The sequence below is a fragment of the Staurois parvus genome, unplaced genomic scaffold (assembly GCF_062004578.1).
Source record: "Staurois parvus isolate SC_StPar_1 unplaced genomic scaffold, SC_StPar_1.0 ptg000251l, whole genome shotgun sequence".
Lineage (NCBI taxonomy): Eukaryota > Metazoa > Chordata > Amphibia > Anura > Ranidae > Staurois > Staurois parvus.
Window position 1 is genome coordinate 6,649,372 of NW_028318047.1, and position 19,642 is coordinate 6,669,013.

Consider the following 19,642-nt stretch of genomic DNA (forward strand, 5'->3'; position numbering starts at 1 on the left):
GTGAACTTTTTATTGTTTCATCACTATTGATTTTTTAATCACCAATGTTTGTTTGATTTTTGCGCTGCAATATTATATTTTATGTTTGATGGGTCTTTTACCTTATGAGCAGCAGCATTAATTAGTTTGGAGTTTATTTTTCACATAGGCGCAGGTTAATTTATTCTTTATTTCTGATTTTGAGCACTAGCTATATGTTTACAAGTGAAATATTGATATTTGCACTGTTTTGCACATAAACGGAAAGGTCTAGCAGCTGAGAGTGGATTTTTGTTGGGAGGGGGATTGAAGAGGGATTTGTACTGGGAGAGGGGATTTGGGGGCACAAGAGCAATTTGAATTAGAAGGGCAAGGGGGGGATGAAGAGGGATTGGGATAGAAGCGGGGAGAGGATTTGTGCTGTTAGGGGAAATTTGGGAAAGGGAAATATTGCTATAAGGGGGAGAGAATTTTTTTTTTAAATTCTGGAAGAAGCTCTCGTTATGTACTCCTGACCCTTGCATTCTGTGCATTGCACACCCCTCACTATATAGTAGATTACCGATTCCTGCTTTCTATACACTATATTGAACAACCTACATTCCAAAAATGTTGGGGTGCTGTGTAAAATGTACATAGAAACAGAATGCAATGATTTGCAAATCTCATAAACCCTTATTTTATTCATAATAGGAGTTAGAAAACATGACAGATGTTTAAGCTGAGAAAATGTGTTTTTTTTTTTTTAAGGGAAAATAAAAATAATTTTGAAACTGATGGCAGCAACATGTTTCAAAGAAGTTGGGAAAGGGCCATGTTTACCAGGGCGTAGCATCTACTCTTCTTTTAGCCACACTCTGGGAAATGAGACCAGTTGCTGGAGTTTTGGGAGAAGAATGTTGTTCCATTCTTGTCTGAGAATATGCTGCTCTAAAACCTAGATACATCTTTCAGCATTGATGGTGCTTTTCCAGATGTGCAAGCTGCCCATTCCATACACACTAACACCCCCCATACCATTAGAAATGCAGTAGTTTAAACTGATAACAAGCCAGAAGCTCCCTCTCCTCTTTATTTCGGAGGATGCGGTGCCCATGGATGCTGAAAGAAATTGTCAAATTTTGATTCGTCTGAAAAGTTTTCCACTTTGTAACAGAACAGTTGAAATGAGCTCTGGCCCAGAGAAAATGGCAGTGTTTCTGGATCATGTTTAGATATGGCTTCTTCTTTGCATAATAGAGCTTTACTTGCATTTTTGGATGGCACACTAATCTGTGTTCACAGACAGTGATTCCTGAGCCCATGCAGTGATGTCCATAATAGAATCATGCCTGATTTAATGCAGTGCCATCTGAGGGCCTGAAGATCTCAGGCATCCAATATTGTGTTTCAGCCTTGTCCCTTGCCCACAGAGATTTCTCCAGATTCTTGGAATCTTTTCATGATATTATGTACGGTAGAAGATGATATATTTAAAGTCTTTTTAATTTTTACATTGAGGAACATTATTCTTAAATTGACAATTTTTAGACGCAGCTTTTTACTGATTGGTGAACCTCTGCCCATCTTTTTTTTTTCTGAGACATTCTGACTCTCTGTGATGTTCTTTTTATACCCAAGCATGTTACTGACCTGTTGCCAATTAACCTAATTAGTTTCAAAACGTTCATCCAACTCTTCCTTGTTGGTACTACTAACTTTGCCAGATTTTTGGTGCACTGTCCCAACTTTTTTGAGACACAGGTTTTTTTTTTACTGACTGTGCTGAGGTTTACACATATATGTGAGACTCTTATGTGCACAGCAATCAAAGCATATTTTATAGAAATAAGGGAGCCTGGGTTCTGAAGTTTGGAGGTATGTATCCGTTTTTCAGATGTGCCTTGTATTAGAGTGCAGTTTAAAGCCCAACTCCAGGAAACTTGAAAATGATCTCTTGCAGTTGAACTGCATGTGCACTGCAAGGGTTAATTGCTAATTTAGGACTAGGGGATGTCTTAACCCCCTTCTGCCTACCCCGGATTTCTATAGCCCTGGTTCACATCTGTGCAGACTGCAGTTTGCACGAGAGCCCATTAATTTGCATGGACACCCGTGTCCCTGCACTATGTTGGAAATCACAGCCCGCACGGGAACCAAGGTTCCCAGTGCGGTTTTGATTTCCAGTGTGGGAGGCATTCAATTAGATAAAATGGCATCCACCTGCAGGTCCCGCATTCCTCTGTGTCGGTGGGGTGGCTGCAGGTATTTGTGTGGGTCCCACAGCGTCACCACCTGCACAGATGTGAACCAGGGGTTAAAACGTTCTTAATGTCCAGATAGTGGAGAGGATTGATAATCACGTGACTACTGTGATTGGCTGTCCTTCAAGCTGCAACTTGGTTGATACCTACCTAAGGGATTGTTTATGAAGTGGGATCTCCCACTTGGTGTTGGACTTGCTTGCATCAGATGCCTTCAATCAAAGTGGCCACTTTTGGTACCTCTCGCTGAAAACTGCTTTCCTGGTAGCAATTACATCAACCAGAAGAGTGTCCGTATTAGCGGGCCTGGGGTTTAAAGAACCCTGTCTTGCGTTTATCCCAGGTAGGGTGGTACTCATAATAATGCTCAAGATCGTGCCTAAGTAGCCTCCATAGTCCATATCACATGGAAAGTTGTCCATCCTACATCGCTCTAGGGGAGTACCCAAGAAGTAGCCCATCAGATGTGGGTCAAGCTTTAAAATTTAACATCAAGGCGACATCTGGCATCAGGAAGTCAGAGCACTTGTTAGTCATTCCAGGTAGAGCGCGTAATGAATTTATGGCTTCCAACAAGACTATTGCCTCCAGGTTGGTGAAGCTCATCTCCTTGGCCTACAAGATGAAAGGGTTGGTAGTGCCAGGGGAGAATCACTTCTGTCTATCCAAAGGGTCTCGACTTTGTGAGAGGCAGCAGGCTGAGTGTGCCCAGATACTATCTGCAAGGCACCTACATAGGCGTCAATCTATACGTTCATGGCTCATTACTGTATAGAAGCAGTGTTAATGACATTTGAGTTTGGTAGAGGCATCCTGGCTTATGCTTTTTAGCCAGAATTGAGGCATCTGTCGCATTGTCCCTCCCATGTGTGGCTAGTTAATTCCCAGCTGTGCTGACATGGAGCCGTCAGGAAATTTGAATGACATACACTTACCATAATTTTCCTTTCCGGACAGGCTGCATGTCAGCACAGTTCCCACCCAGCTTGGTAGAATTAGTTACAGAACACTGAGGCTGCAGGTGGGCTCAAATTTATGAGTCAGGTGCTGGAAGCATGGATTGGGGGGGGGGGGGGGGGGGAGTCCTTACCCAGCTGTGCTGACATTAAGCCCATCAGGAAAGGAAAATTACAGTAAGTATCTGTCATTCAATTTTCAGTTATCCCAAAAGAAAAAAAAGTTTGCTATAACTACACCATTAGCTGAATTTTGGCTCAATTTGTTTTTTAGTGCATCTAAATCTGCTGGTACATCTAACACTCACACCCCCCCCATGCACAGATTAACCTCTTCCCATCCGCCCATTATATATAGACAGCAGCCGTGAAGCTTTGCCGATGTAGGCTAACGTACCTATATGTCAGCCCACATTGGTGGCTCACAGAGTGTGCACTCTGGCGATCAGTGTGTCTCCTGGACGCAGCAGATCACATTACCGCTGTGTTCGGGCGATCACATGGTGTTTTACCATGTGACTGCTATGGCCAATCACAGCACTCACATAGTAAACAATGGAAAGTGAAAGTAAAAATTTTTCTCTCTGCTCTCAGTATGAGAGGAGTGAGAAGTGATCCTGCAGTGTGTGTGTGTGTGTGTGTGTGTGTGTGTGTGTGTGTACAAAATGATAGTGAATGTATCCTGCACCTCTATTATTACATACACATATTGGATTGAATATATACTAATATTATAGTATTATTGAACCATAAGTGTATGTGCGTAGAGTGGCTGCTAGCAATGACATTGTGTTCCCAAAACCAATAAGAATTTGAAAAAGTATATTGCTGCACCTCCCAATCAATTATTCAAACCAGTAATCACATCACTGTAAATAGTAAACCACAAAAAAAGAAAAAGTCCATATATCACAAACTGTGAACATTAATAACAATTAATGTAATATGTCCATGCATATGACAAGAGTTTCTTCTCCAACTGCCAGACAGTACATTGCATTCCACCTCTTGTGATCCTCCACAAACACATACAGTTGTGTTCAAAATAATAGCAGTGTGTTGAAAAAAAGTGAATAAAGCTCAAAATCCTAATAGCTTTTACTTCCATACACACAAATGCACTGGGAACACTACACATTCTATTCCAAATCAAAACATGAAGAAAAATATAACAAATTTGAGTTGTTCCTCTAAAAAAATTTGAAGAAAAGTGAATATTAGACTGTTCAAAAAAATAGCAGTGTTTGTATTCTTCTTTACAAACACATTCACTATATAATCTGAAAAATGTTTGAAGATTTTGCTTTCCTTTGAATCACTTAATATTTAGTTGTATAAGCACTGTTTCTGAGAACTGCTGTACATCTGTGTTGCATGGAGTCAACCAACTTCTGGCACCTGTGAACAGGTATTCCAGCCCAGGATGATTGGACTACATTCCACAGTTCTCTATTTCTTGATTTTGCCTCAGAAACTGCATTTTTGATGTCACCCCACAAGTTTTCTATTGGATTAAGATCCAGGAAATGGGCTGGCCACTCCATAACGTCAATCTTGGTCTGGAACCAAGATGTTGCACGTTTACTGGTGTGTTTGGGGTCGTTGTCTTGTTGAAACACCCATTTCAAGGGCATTTCCTCTTCAGCATGACCTCTTCAAGTATTCTGATGTATTCAAACTGATCCATGATCCCTGGTATGCGATAAATAGGCACATTACCCTAGTATGAGAAACATCCCCATATCATGATGTTTGCGCAACCATGCTTCACTGTCTTCACAGTGTACTGTGGCTTGAATTCAGTGTTTGGGGGTCGTCTGACAAACTGTCTCCGGCCACTAGACCCAAAAAGAACAATCTTACTTTCATCAGTCCACAAAATGTTGCGCCATTTCTTTGTAGGCCAGTCAATGTGCTCTTTGGCAAATTGTAACCTCTTCAGCACATCTTTTTTTCAACAGTGGGACTTTGCGGGGGCTTCTTGCAGATAGCTTGGCTTCACATAGGCGTCTTCTAATTGTAACAGTACTCACAGGTAACTTTAGACCTTCTTTGATCTTCCTGGAGCTGATTGTGTGCCGAGTCCTTGTCATTTTGGCTATTCTTCTATCCATTCGAATGGTAGTTTTTCGCTTTCTTCTACGTCTTTCAGGTTTCGGTTGCCATTTTAAAGCATTTGCAATCATTTTAGCTGAGCAGCCTATCATTTTCTGCACTTCCTTATATGTTTTCCCCTCTCCAATCAACTTTTTAATTAAGGTACACTGTTCTTCTGAACAATGTCTAGAACGACCCGTTTTCCTCAGAATTTTAGGGAGAAATGCACTGTAACCAGCATGTACAACATTTGCTGCCTTCCATCCTTAAATAAGGGCAATAATTGGCACCTGTTTTTCAAAGAATGAATGACCTCCACACTCCAATGAATAGAACTCCACACTGCTATTTTGAACATGCCCCTTTCAATTAGTGATTCAATTACAATTCTGTTGGATTTCTATTACTCTACTACACGCTAGTAAATTATTTGCCATGTATAAATATAATTTCTATCAAAAACAGTGATTGATCAGGTTAGTGATCTCTGACTGCTATTATTTTGAACACAACTGTACATGGTGATACCCACCAACATTCACAACTGTGCTTACCTCCAAAATTGGACCTGTATAGTTTCAGGTCTCAAATGCTTTTCCCCTTATTTGGAACTCCTTTTAGTATCTTTCCTTCCAGTGCAGCCGCAGGTATTTGTTCATAAGGTACTCAAACACAAAGTGGATAAGTTCCCATATGTTGTAAACTGGCCCTTTAAATCACGATCCCATCATCTTCTATATTGTGCTCACATAAAGCAAAAATGTATTCCATAGTGAAGTTTGTAAGCACTAAAATATATTTTTTAAAAATGCATTTATACATAAAGGTAGAATACAGGCATATCATGCAGACAGCAGGGCTCCAGCTCCCGCGTCACTGGCTCCGCGTAGATGCAAGTCATCACGTCACTTCTTCAGTAGGACCCTACTTTAATACCGCTTTGAGATGCTCATTGGATTTTAGGCCTCTCTCTCTCTCTGATTTAAGTTGTGCAAATGTCTCATGCACATGGTATCCCCTTGAGCAGCAGAATGTGTTTTGGGGTGTAATTCTAAGTCTGCATATGCTGTGTGCTAATATATCTTATTAACTGACAGCTTTGTGCAAGAAAAAATAAATTTTTTATTATACCTTTTCCAAAAACTTATGGCAAAAAAAATGAAGTCTTCAAAATACTTAGAATCACTCTAAAAAGATACATTTGGGTGTTTGATTTCCAAAATGCAGCCATTTTGTTGGCGTTTCCACTGTCCTGGTGTGCCAGGGCCTCCAAATAATGTGCTAGTTAAGAAGTTAGATGTGTAATCATGTCCCTAGAATGCCTGATGGTGCGCTGAGGATTACGGAGCTCTCTATGAGGCTAGCCTGTGAAAAAGTCTCACATATGTGGTATCCCCATACTGGGGAATACCGGGCCGGCCATTTCATAAGATGCCCAGACCATTTCCCCCCCCCAAAAGGGGATAAGTGCGTCTTATGGAACGAAAAATACAGTGATTTATTATTTTTTTTTTTACCAAGGAAATGTAGCAGACTACATTTTCGACCTAAATGTATAAAAGGGAGACTATTTGTTTACAAAGTTTTATAGCAGAAAATATTGAAAATAAAAAAAAAAAAAAAAAGTTTTTCTTCGTTTCTGTCTTGCTTCCTTTATAGAACAAATAAATTAAAATCCCAGTGGTGATTAAATGTCACAAAAAGCTGCCTGTTGTACTATCACCATGCGAGATCTGTTAAAATGCTCCTCTCCCACCTTAACAATGTTATGCAACGTACAATTTTGGGTGTGGATACGACGAAAGGAGTGTCATAGCACGCCATCAACTTTATTCAACGTTCCTTGAAACCAACCAAACCACCTGGATGGTTTAAAGAAGCCGCAGGGCTCTGAAACATGTAACCATACCTCTCTACTTCCTGTTCCACCTACAGTGACATCACTTCCGGGTCCAGTGCCCCCAGGTGTTCCAGCCTGGTTCTTAGCATGTGGTGGATGACCGAAGAATTCTTTCTCTGGTGAAGAAAACACCCTTCGCAACAGTTGGCCAGATCAAGAACACTCTCCAGGAGGTAGGTGTATGTGTGTCAAAGTCAACAATCAAGAGAAGACTTCACCAGAGTGAATACAGAGGGTTCACCACAAGATGTAAACCATTGGTGAGCCTCAAAAACAGGAAGGCCAGATTAGAGTTTGCCAAACAACATCTAAAAAAGCCTTCACAGTTCTGGAACAACATCCTATGGACAGATGAGACCAAGATCAACTTGTACCAGAGTGATTGGAAGAGAAGAGTAGAGTATGGAGAAGGAAAGGAACTGCTCATGATCCTAAGCATACCACCTCATTAGTGAAGCATGGTGGTGGTAGTGTCATGGTGTGGGCATGTATGGCTCCCAATGGAACTGGTTCTCTTGTATTTATTGATTATGTGACTGCTGACAAAAGCAGCAGGATGAATTCTGAAGTGTTTCGGGCAATATCTGCTCATATTCAGCCAAATGCTTCAGAACTCATTGGACGCCGCTTCACAGTGCAGATGGACAATGACCCAAAGCATACTGCAAAAGCAACCAAAGAGTTTAAGGGAAAGAAGTGGAATGTTATGCAATGGCCAAGTCAATCACCTGACCTGAATCCGATTGAGCATGCATTTCACTTGCTGAAGACAAAACTGAAGGGAAAATGCCCCAAGAACAAGCAGGAACTGAAGACAGTTGCAGTCGAGGCCTGGCAGAGTGTCACCAGGGATGAAACCCAGCGTCTGGTGATGTCTATGCGTTCCAGACTTCAGGCTGTAATTGACTGCAAAGGATTTGCAACCAAGTATTAAAAATCGAAAGTTTGATTTATGATTATTATTCTGTCCCATTACTTTCGGTCCCTTAACAAGTGGGAGGCACATATGCAAACTGTTGTAATTCCTACACCGTTCATCTGATTTGGATGTAAATGCCCTCAAATTAAAGCTGACAGTCTGCAGTTAAAGCACATCTTATTCGTTTCATTTCAAATCCATTGTGGTGGTGTATAGAGCTAAAAATGTTAGAATTGTGTCAATGTCCCAATATTTATGGACTTGACTGTAACAGTCTCCTGGCATTAACTGTTTATCGTATCTGAATTGTAAATGTGGTGAGAGCCATTTTAATTAGTCAATCTGCATTATTTTTTTAAACAAAATACAGTATTTTAATTCTGATTCAAGAAATGAAATACCAAAAAATTAATCTGACAGCCATTGTTAAAACTATTGCTGGCTTTTCCTATGTATTTACTATACGCAAACAAAACTTATAACTTTAACAAAAGACAAATGAAAGTGTACTTACAGATGTAAATAAAAGTTGAACAGAAAAAAAAATAAATAAACTTTAGCAAGATGATTAACTGTTTCAACATATTTGTTTTAAGTTGGAGAACTGCTTAGCTCTGCCACATCAAGCAGGTTGCTCAAGTGCAAATTGAAAGCGATATCTTCATCTTTATACCTTCTTATGCTTGTGTGCAGGCTGTTCATGAGATCCCTTACAGATGATTGAGAGTGTACACCACTCATCAAGGAATCCGGTTGGGAATAGGAATGTAGGGTCTTGTCTGTTGAAGGCTTATGCTGAGAATGGACTACAATAGCACTTTCTAGAGCCCCTTGTAAAGATGTGTTGGGAAGATACAGAGGAAGACTAAGAGATATATCTAGAGGTTCTTCTTCAAGGAGATGTTGTAGCTTTTCATTGAATCTGAAACCAAATAGCACAGTGTTAGTTTATCGATTACCATGATCATTTTTATACAGTAAAATCAGATTACATTAATAAGAGAATCCTACATAGAATAGTTTACTGGTTTTGCACATATTTTCTTTGGTATGTCTGTAACTGAAAAGTACTATTAAAACTTCTATTTGGATCTTGGGTACACAACAGATTTAACATTTGATGAATATTTAGTATTTTCATATCCATTCAGCAAGTGGAGCTTCATGGCGAATGCCTTGTCTTAAACCAATGACACCTCCACAACTCTACAGTCTCTCCAATTGATATGCTCCTTAGCATCCTATGAGCAGACTGCAGACATATCAGTGTTCTTTGCACTTTCGTTTTTATCTGTGAGTGATGTGCAGTAAAAGAATAAGTGGAACAATGAAGCGATTTTCTAATTACAATATGTCTATTTTAAATCATTTTGCCTTAAGCTGGCCATACATGGGGATCAATAGTCGCCCAGTTCAACAGGAAGCGGCCAAGGTTTGACCTATGTAAGGGCTAGCTAGCTGTACACAAGTTGATCTATAAATCACCTTGTGTACAGCCAGCCTGTCAGGTTTTAACCCGAACAATCAGCGCTGCTGACTATAACCAGCTACACTTATTGAACTCTGCTGGTGGGGAAGGCTCTCTATCAGCAAAATACAATAGCCCAGCGGGAAGGATTACCCCATCCACAATGAATGTGTGGATGGGAGAATAATCTTTTTTTTTTTTTTGATCAACCCACTGGCCTGCCTTCGGCATCAACTTTTAAAAACATGACTTTGTCCCCAACATCCCAGCTAGTAAGGGACTGCATTATCAGTAGGGGGCAAGCATTGTTTTCTGTAGAAAGATGAGAAGGTGTCCTGATCTGATTAAACTGACGTTTATTCTATACAAGCCATAGCATTCCATGTCTGCACAGCCAAGGCAGTTTGGAAGCAAGCTCTCTTGTTGAATATAGCCAAACGCAAATAGTTATTTGATAGTAAAACCTTACTTGTCACACTCTTGTTTCTCAGCCATCAAGGCATGGTTCAAACGTGACTGAAGTGACTTCAGACTGTCTAACTCCTTCTGTGTATTTTCCATATGTTCCACGAAGGAAGACTCCAAATGCTGAGATGGTGCTAGCACACTCCTCTTTTTGCTTGAAGAACTGTGGAAAGTATAATACAACAGCTTAGCATTGCAAAAACTGGAGTTTAGCTATACAAAAATCCTTTTCTATTTCTTGAAGTACATCACAGGTGTCTTCATATCCATTACGATATGATTATACTGCCTTCAGGTGACTGACCAATGGCAAGCAATGAACATAGGAAGAGTTGCAATGCTGTGCAAAAAAACACATAAAAACAGGGTCAAAGAGCATATGTGGCGGGTAAATCTGGGGTTAGTATTCTCTCTGGAGGTACTCTCTATACATTAAATATAGACACAGTGCTTATAATATGGGACTCTAAGTGTACCTCCCAACATATAGTACAAGGGAGAAAATAAATTTATAAAACCAATATTTTATTGTAACCAAGTACATACATCACAAAACAGCATAAAAAAACTTTTCAAATAAATAATGTCGCTTGAAATGTAACCATATATCTCTTCATGAGATCCTGATTTAGAATGGCTGATGCATTTCACAGAAAAAAACGCTTCCTCAGGGCCTTGAATCTTGTTATATACACAAGTTAGGACAAAATATATACAATTAGTGACACCATATAGTAATCATGATATTATAAACAATCATATACAACAATTTTAAGAGATGGGCATAGTTAATTTGTCACAGCAGTCATATGGTACTGGCAACAGGCTAGTACCCAGATCTGTTATCAGCTGTCGCCACAGCACGGCCCCGTCGGCATTTGCAAGGCTGGACAGGAGGACGTCATATGATGCCCACACAGCTGTCATTTTGCTATTGGCCAGACGGGAACTGGTTAAGAAAATTACTGTATTTCCTTTCCTGTCCATCCTGTCTTGTGCCCAAATGTAGTAAATCCCTAAGTAATGCCTTACTTTTTGTGCCAGAGGAAATGCTTCCCATCCCCAATGCAATTAGTGCCTTTCTTGCCAAACGTTCCCTAACTCAATCAAGGCATCCCCTCCATTGTCATCCAAATGTCCCCAAACTCAATCAAGGCATCCCCTCCATTGTCATCCCAAATGTAGTACATCCCTAATTAATGCCTTACTTTTTGCGCCAGAGGAAGTACTTCCCATCTCCAATGCAATTAGTGCCTTTCTTGCCAAATGTTCCTTAATTCAATCAAGGCATCCCCTCCATTGTCATCCAGATGTCCACAAACTCAATCAAGGCATCCCCTCCATTGTCATCCTGCTAATGACCCCCTTCCACCTCTCCTCCTGCCCTGAGGTTTAAGGGGTCAGTGCTGGTCTCTCCGGACCATCCATTCTGCTGTGCAGCCCCTAAGGGATCCCAGCTGCGGCGGAACTCTAGTGGCCAGACTCTGCCTGAGCCCCATTGGAGTAAGGGGGACCCCAGAAGCCACATCAGCTCTGCCTGAGACTTTCACATCAGCTCTGCCTGAGCCACTGCCAACTCTGCCTGAGATTTTCACATCAGCTCTGCCTGAGACGTTGCCAGCTCTGCCTGAGACTACCACATCAGCTCTGTGTGAGTGTATGCTTCCCCTGTGTTATCCGAACCGTTTATGAACTGCCTCCTACCTCCCTGTTGGATTACAAACTGCCTTTAAAGATTTTAACTTTGCCCCCTGGGGCTGGATTACAAATTATTTTGGGCTCTCTTTCTGCACTACTTCCCATTGAGTGACTGTTGTCTGTTTTAATAAAGCTTTAAGTGTTTGCCATCTGCCTTGTGTGTTCTGTCCTGCCTATCCTCCGTCACAGGGAGATTTACTAAAACTGTAGCATACAGAATGTATGTAGCTGTGCATAGTACCCAAGTAAGCTTTGACAATAAAACCTGAAACAATTGAGTACTGTCCGTGATACTTTTTTTATTTGCACTAACATACAATTTTGAGGACAAGCTTTCGGGGTATGTCCCCTTCTTCAAGGTCTAAGCAGTACTATTAAAAATCACAAAGTTTAAGCAGAATGTTAGAATGGATTGAGAGAAAAAAAAAAAAAAAAAAAAAAAAAGGGCTACAGATAAGATACATCAAAAGTGAGGGGGGGAGGGGGGATACAACACTCACACAGAGGGGGTCAAGTTTTAGCTAATAGATAGTCATAAAGCTGTCGGATAGTGGTTGAGGAATCCCATGTCCAAATTAAGACCGTTATCTTTAGTGTCAAATAGAATTATCATTCTTAGTTCAAATGTTTTTCTTTCCTGGATGGATTTAAATTTTCCTTTCAGAACTAAAATATTGAGGTCTTCCATATTGTGGCCTGGTTGTGTGAAATGGTGTCCTACAGGTGTGCAGAGGTCATCTTCTTTATGTTCCTTGATGGTATGTCTGTGTAAATTCATCCGTGTTTGCAACCTCTGTCCTGTTTCACCAACATAAGATCCTTTGCTGCATTTTCTGCACTGGATAAGGTACACAACATTACTGGAGGTGCAGCTGTATGATCCGGAGATATTGAAGATCCCTTTTGAGTGTCTGACACTTTTTGATGGATTGATTTGGTTGCACAGCTTGCAGCGTTTCTTATTGCAGGGTTTGCTTCCATTATTTGTGGCATCATAATCAGAAGGAAGTTTCCTACTGATTAGTTTATTTCTGAGGTTGGGGGGTTGTCTGAAAGCCAGTATTGGGGGTTGCTGGAATATTTCTTTCAGAGTTCCATCCTCTGTTATGATGGGTTGTAAATCTTTGATTATTTTTCTTATCCCTTCTAGTGCCGGGTTGTATGTAGTTACTAGAGGTACACGGTTGTTTGTTTTTTTCTCTTTGTACTGAAGCAGATTTTCCCTTCGGGTTCTCAAGGCTGTGTTTATGCTGGTGTTGATAGTTTTGTCCTTGTAACCTTTCTTATGGAAGGCGTCTGCTAGTGTCCCAAGATGTTTATCTCTGTCTCTTGGGTCAGAACATACTCGGTGGTATCTGATGGCCTGACTGTGTATGATGGCACGTTTCGTGTGTTGGGGGTGGAAGCTAGAACTGTGGAGGTAGTTGCATCTGTCAGTGGGTTTCCTGTATATTGAGGTGTGAAGCGTATCATCCCTGATGTATACTGTGGTGTCTAGGAAGTTGACCTGTGTGTTTGAGTATTCCATTTTTAGTTTGATTGATGGATGAAAAGTGTTCATCAATGAGTAAAATTGTTTTAGATTTTCTTCACCTTCCGTCCATATGATGAAAATATCATCAATATAGCGAAAGTATCTGTATGGTTTTTGTTCCATGCTGTTCAGGAATTGTTCCTCCATGTCAGCCATAAATAAATTTGCATATTGGGGTGCCATTTTACTTCCCATCGCAGTGCCCATACATTGAAGATAGATGTCCTTATTGAAAGCAAAGTAGTTGTGTGTAAGTATGAATTCAATGAGCTGTGTAACATCCTCAGCAGTGTATTTGTTGTTTGGTGAGGATGATAAGGATCTGTGACATGCAGCTAATCCATCCTTGTGAGGGATATTACTATACAGGGATACTACATCCATAGTCACTAGAAGTGTATTAGATGGTAATTGCTGGATGTTGTTGATCTTGTTCAGAAAGTCAGTTGTGTCTTGCAGGAAACTAGCAGTATTCATGACTAACGGTTTTAAAATTTTTTCTACAAAGCCTGAGATTTGTTCGGTGAGTGTGTTCATACCTGTTATGATGGGTCTGCCTGGATTTCCTGGCTTGTGGACTTTGGGCAGCATGTAGAAGTCCCCGATTTCTGGATGATCCGGAATCGCATTTATAAGTTCTGAATGTAGGTGGGCTGGAAGTGTTTTAATGAGACCTTTTAATTGCTTTGTAAAGTCCTGGGTTGGATCGTGATCCAGTTTTTTATAGTAGATGGCATTTTCCAGCTGCCTCTGGCCTTCTTGTATGTATTTGTTTGTATCCATCACAACAACTGCTCCCCCTTTGTCCGCTGGTTTGATGGTGATGGCCTGATTGTTGCACAAATCATGTATAGCCCTTCGCTCTAGTGGTGAAAGATTGTACAGAATTTTCTTTTGCTGGGTGGATATCAGGGATGTAGCTCGCAATCTGAAGCTATCAATATAGGTGTCCAGTTTGGGGTTGCGTCCTTGTGGAGGTGTGAAGCAGCTGTTCTTTTTCTTTGTGTAGCACTCCATTGTCCTAGGATTCCTTTCATTATTGTGGAAATATTCTTTGAGCCTTAGTCTCCTGAAGAAATCCTCCATATCTGACAATACTTGTAAATGATCCAATTTGGTGGTTGGGCAGAATGTAAGGCCTTTGGAGAGGATAGTTAATTCTGGTTCAGAAAGTTTATGATTTGACAAGTTGATGATTCCAAGTTCCTCTGTAATATCCACATTTTCAGTCGGGTCAGCATTTACACAAGGGATACCTTGGGATTCCCGATTAGATTCCAGGTCACTGATGGTAAGAGGTATAGATGTTGGGTTGCTTTTATGTTTAGGTTGTATCCAAAAGGTCTGCTCTTGGTGCAGCTTCTGAAGTTTTTTTTGTTTCCCATTCATGGAATGTTTTGGACAACATTCCTCTCCCAAAACTCCAGCAACTGGTCTCTTCAGATCCCAGATGTTTACAGAGTGTTTTTTAAACAGGGGAAGCTACACCGTGGTAAACACAGCCCATTCCCAACTCTGATACATGTTGCTGCCATCAATTTCAAAATAACTTAATTTTTTTCTTTAAACAGTCTGCACACCTGTAGGACACCATTTCACACAACCAGGCCACAATATGGAAGACCTCAATATTTTAGTTCTGAAAGGAAAATTTAAATCCATCCAGGAAAGAAAAACATTTGAACTAAGAATGATAATTCTATTTGACACTAAAGATAACGGTCTTAATTTGGACATGGGATTCCTCAACCACTATCCGACAGCTTTATGACTATCTATTAGCTAAAACTTGACCCCCTCTGTGTGAGTGTTGTATCCCCCCTCCCCCCCTCACTTTTGATGTATCTTATCTGTAGCCCTTTTTTTTTTTTTTTTTTTTTTTCTCTCAATCCATTCTAACATTCTGCTTAAACTTTGTGATTTTTAATAGTACTGCTTAGACCTTGAAGAAGGGGACATACCCCGAAAGCTTGTCCTCAAAATTGTATGTTAGTGCAAATAAAAAAAGTATCACGGACAGTACTCAATTGTTTCTGTCGCAAATGCACTAATACGGCTACAATCACCTCAAGCACAATAAAACCTGGAAACTTATTGGTTTCTGTGCTGCACCAAACTTTGTGGGGGAAATTTAAAATCATGCTCTGAATACAGTTTGTCATGCTATCCAAAAATGCAAGTTAAAGCTCCATTATGCAAAGAAGATGATCATGAACATGATTCAGAAAGCGCATTTAAAATGGTCTGTGGCAAAGTGGAAAACTGTTCTGTGGTCAAGCGAATCAAAATTTGACTTTTTTTGGCAACAGTGAATCTGCGTCTTCCAGACTAAAGAGGAAAGGAACTTTCCAGCTTGCTAACAGCACTCAAGCCCATCTCTGATGGTATGATGATGCATTAGTACATACAGAAGGGACAGCTTGCACACCTGAAAAGGCATTTTCAATGCTGAAAGGTATCCAGGTTTTGAGCAATATATGCTCCCATCCAGATCATGCCTTTTCCATGGAAGGCCTTGCATATTTCAGCAGGACAATGCAAAATCACATACTACATATCTATGACAACAGCATGGCTTCGTAGAAGAGTATGGGTGCATGCATGCAGTCCAGACCTTTCCCTGTTTGAAAATATTTGTTGCATTTTTTTGTTTCAAGATGCACCAAAGACGTCCCAGTACTGTTGAGCAGTTAGAATCCTAAATCAGGCAAGAATTGGACAACATTCCTCTCCCAAAACTCCAGCAACTGGTCTCTTCAGATCCCAGATGTTTACAGAGTGTTTTTTAAACAGGGGAAGCTACACCGTGGTAAACACAGCCCATTCCCAACTCTGATACATGTTGCTGCCATCAATTTCAAAATAACTTAATTTTTTTCTTTAAACAGTACATTTTCTCATTTTAAACAGTTGATATGTTTTCTATGTTCTATTGTGAATAAAATATGGGTTTATGTGATTTGCAAAACATTGCATTGTTTTTATGTAGATTTTTACACAGCGTCCCAACTTTTTTTAGAATTGAAGTTGAACTCAGAGAAAATTAGATTTTTGGTTTACCTTTTAAGATTAATTTTCTTTATCACAAATCATAGGACATCTTCATATCCATTGAGATAGGAATGTCCCAAAGCACTGAATATGAGGGGAGGGCAACAAAGCAACAAGCCAACAGGCCCCAAAAACCAAAACAGGTTAGAACCTCAAACAGCCACCATCAAGACCCTTTACGTGGAGGTTGCATCTGCCAGAATATTCACCTGGGAAAAACCTAGGAAAGGTATGAACTGAATTCCAGGTAGCAGTCTTACAAACATAAGTTATAGAAGCTTGATGTTGAATAGCCCAGCAAGCACCAACGCTTCTGGTAGAATGAGCTGTTACAGGAAATGGCAGAGCCCTTCCATTAGGGAAGTAAGCCTGAAAAATAAGCAGACTGGTCCATCTAGAAACGGTAGATTTGGAAGCTGCTTGAACCTTCTTTGGTCAATTAGGAAAAGAAAAAAAACCAATCAGACTGTCGAATCAACTTTATTGAATTGAAGTAAGCGGTCTGAGGTTTAGGATAGAAGGAAGGTAACACAATATCCTGGTTGAGATGGTACAAAAAAAAAACCAAAAAAACACCTTGGGCAAAAAGCACAACAGAGATTGTAAGTCTATTTTCCTGGACATTTATGGAGACACAGTTGCCAAATTCTGTGAGCTGAAGTAATAACCAAAAAGACAACCTTTTCTAAGGTAAGATAAGATAATATCTCAGAGGGGCTCAAACTGAGACATCAATAACACAAAGTACCAAATAGAGGTCCCATTGAATCAACAGGTGCAGACCGGTGGACCAATGTGTGTGTCATCAGGTACAAAGGCACACACTAAAGAATATGAGGTAAAGGTTCTGTAGAGGAGAACTGCCAAAGCAGAAATATGACCCTTGATGGTACTCCAGACTAAAAAAAACTTTTGTTCATCCTAATTGCAGAAAAGATACAATGCGTCCCTAGACTTACCTGCAAAGGTGAACTTTGTGGGCTGCACACTATGCAAAATAAGACTTACAAGTCTGATGGTAAATATTCCATAAACCCACCTTCCTAATCCAAAAAAAAAATTGCATACACCTCTGGCTCTCAAGACCCTGGCTTCAGCAGCCAAGCTATTAAGCTATTGAAGCCAGCAACCGTAAATCAGGATGAAAGATTGAACCCTGCAACAGGAGGTCAGGACGATCTCGAGGATTCCATGGACAACTTTCCATATAGGAGTATCACATTCTCCTAGTTCAGGCTAGAGCAGTGTTTCTCAACTCCAGTCCTCATGGACCCCCAACAGGTCATGTTTTCAGGATTTCCCTCAGATGAAACAGCTGTGGTAATTACTAAGGCAGTGAAACTGATCAAATCACCTGTGCAAAATAATGGAAATCCTGAAAACATGACCTGTTGGGGGTCCATGAGGACTGGAGTTGAGAAACACTGGGCTAGAGCAACCAGTAACTAAAATCCCTTCCAATCATATCCTGCAAAGCAGCAGAGACAAGCTGTAGCGGAGGGAAGGCATAAAATTAGGGAAAATGACTGATTTCTCCATGATTAATGTATGCCACCGCTGTGGTATTGGACTGCATGTGTGCCTACCAATGCAAAAGAACTAGTCAAATTGTCCTCGATTCCAGAATGTTGATATGGCAGCCTGATTAGATGTTGCCTCCTTTATCAGGACTTTCCAAGACAACAGAAGGAATCATTTGCCTATCTTCAGCAACTGAGTTACCATTTTGTCTTGGAGTACAGACATATTGAAGAATCCAATGACTGTCCTTGTCCCATGCTGATAGGGCATTCTGTTGAAGGGCTCTGGAATGAAACTGGGTAAATGCTACCACCTTGAAGGAGACAACCATCTTCTCCAGAACCCTCGCACAGAAGCATATTTAGGAGTTGTTGTAAAGTCTGCAGCAACAAGTATTTTTCTGGGGGTTGGATCACCTTCGCCTGATCTGTGCCCAAGATTAGGCCCAACCGTTAAGTTGGAACCAGGGCCGATTTTTAGAAGTTCACATCAACATTTCCAAAATTAGCACCAACAAATGCATACTTGACTCCAGAATCAGAGCAGATGGTTGTCCAGAGCCAACACCTTGGTGAATACCTTGGGGGCAGTGAAGAGGCCAAACTGCAGAGATACAAAGTGAAAATGTTTGTTCACCACCAACTGCAGGATTTGTTGGTGCAGCAAATAAATTGGGATGTACGGTGTGGGGTTCATCCTTTAAATCTCCCTGCTGTAGGAAGGTAACCAATGACCAGACAGATTCCACACAAAGAAACCTGTTGAGGCCTTGGAGATGAAGAACTGAATTAATGTCACCATTCAGCTTGGGTACTGTAAAGAGGTTAGAATTGGAACCTCCAAACTTTTTCCCCCCTGAAACCTCAGTGATCTCTCCCTGTGGGAGCAGACAATAGAGAGCCTGCAAAAAAAAAACAAACAAAAAGTTCTTTTTTTCTGGCTTCAAGGGACAATTTGGGAGCGAAAAACATGGAAGTGAAAGTCTGAGAAATTCTGACTTGTAGCCCCAAGTCACTACACTTCAGACCCATTTATCCCTAAACTCTGCAGCCCACACATACGAAAAGGCTAGCAATCATTCCCCCCAAGTAGGGCTGCCCATTCACTGGGCTTCTTGCAGATTTGGGTATTGGGCTTAGGGTCCTGTGATAGATGAAATGCTTCTTATAAATAAGGAGGGGTAGGCTTCTGCACCAGACTTTGCCTTGATTCTGATCAGTAAATGGGTACTCTTACTCAGTTACATTTTTGGATGCAATCATCCAAGGCTAGGGTAAAACAAACATTTGTGTTGAAAAGGATAGCATCCAACTTGCCTCTCACAAGGCAGCTCTGCTGACCAACACTAGAACCAAAGGTTCCTGCACATATGCATAGATCGTCCAAACGAGAAAGCTGTTGAGTAGGGTATTGCAAGGCATTCCCTGAGATACTATGGGTGCAAGGAAATCCTTCAGCTTTCTACCAGATTCAAAAGCCTCTTGCTTAAAATCCCCATCTTTCATCATCCATCAAGCATAAAACTTGGGAGCCTAAACACAGGCCTACTGCTGCAACCACCAGCTGGAAGGGTGCCCTGACAAGGGCAAAAGACGACTTAAATAAAGATGCCAAGGATTCCAGGTGCCTAAGGCATCCTTAACCAATTCAAGTCTGGACACTTTCACCCCTTCTAGTCCAGGCCAATTTTCAGCTTTCAGCGCTGTCACACTTTGAATGACAATTGTGCGGTCGTGCAACACTGTACCCAAATTCCATTTTTAGCATTTTTTGAGACAGATAAAACTTTCTTTCGGTGGTATTTATTCGCC

At 40.8% G+C, this 19,642-nt stretch overlaps 1 protein-coding gene across 2 annotated transcripts in view; it reads right to left on the reverse strand.

Moving 5' to 3' along the window:
- Positions 1–6,048: 6,048 nt before the first annotated feature.
- The window catches only part of MCM3AP (minichromosome maintenance complex component 3 associated protein), a 105,887-nt gene continuing 92,293 nt past the window's right edge, over positions 6,049–19,642 (reverse strand). For both annotated transcript variants that reach the window (XM_089680871.1, XM_089680872.1), the window contains exons 28-29: positions 10,032–10,190; positions 6,049–9,016 (exon numbers count right to left, since the gene is read on the reverse strand). In XM_089680871.1, coding sequence (XP_089536997.1) covers positions 8,686–9,016; positions 10,032–10,190 — 490 coding nt within the window. In that variant the 3' untranslated portion in view covers positions 6,049–8,685. The remainder of the gene's footprint in view (positions 9,017–10,031; positions 10,191–19,642) is intronic.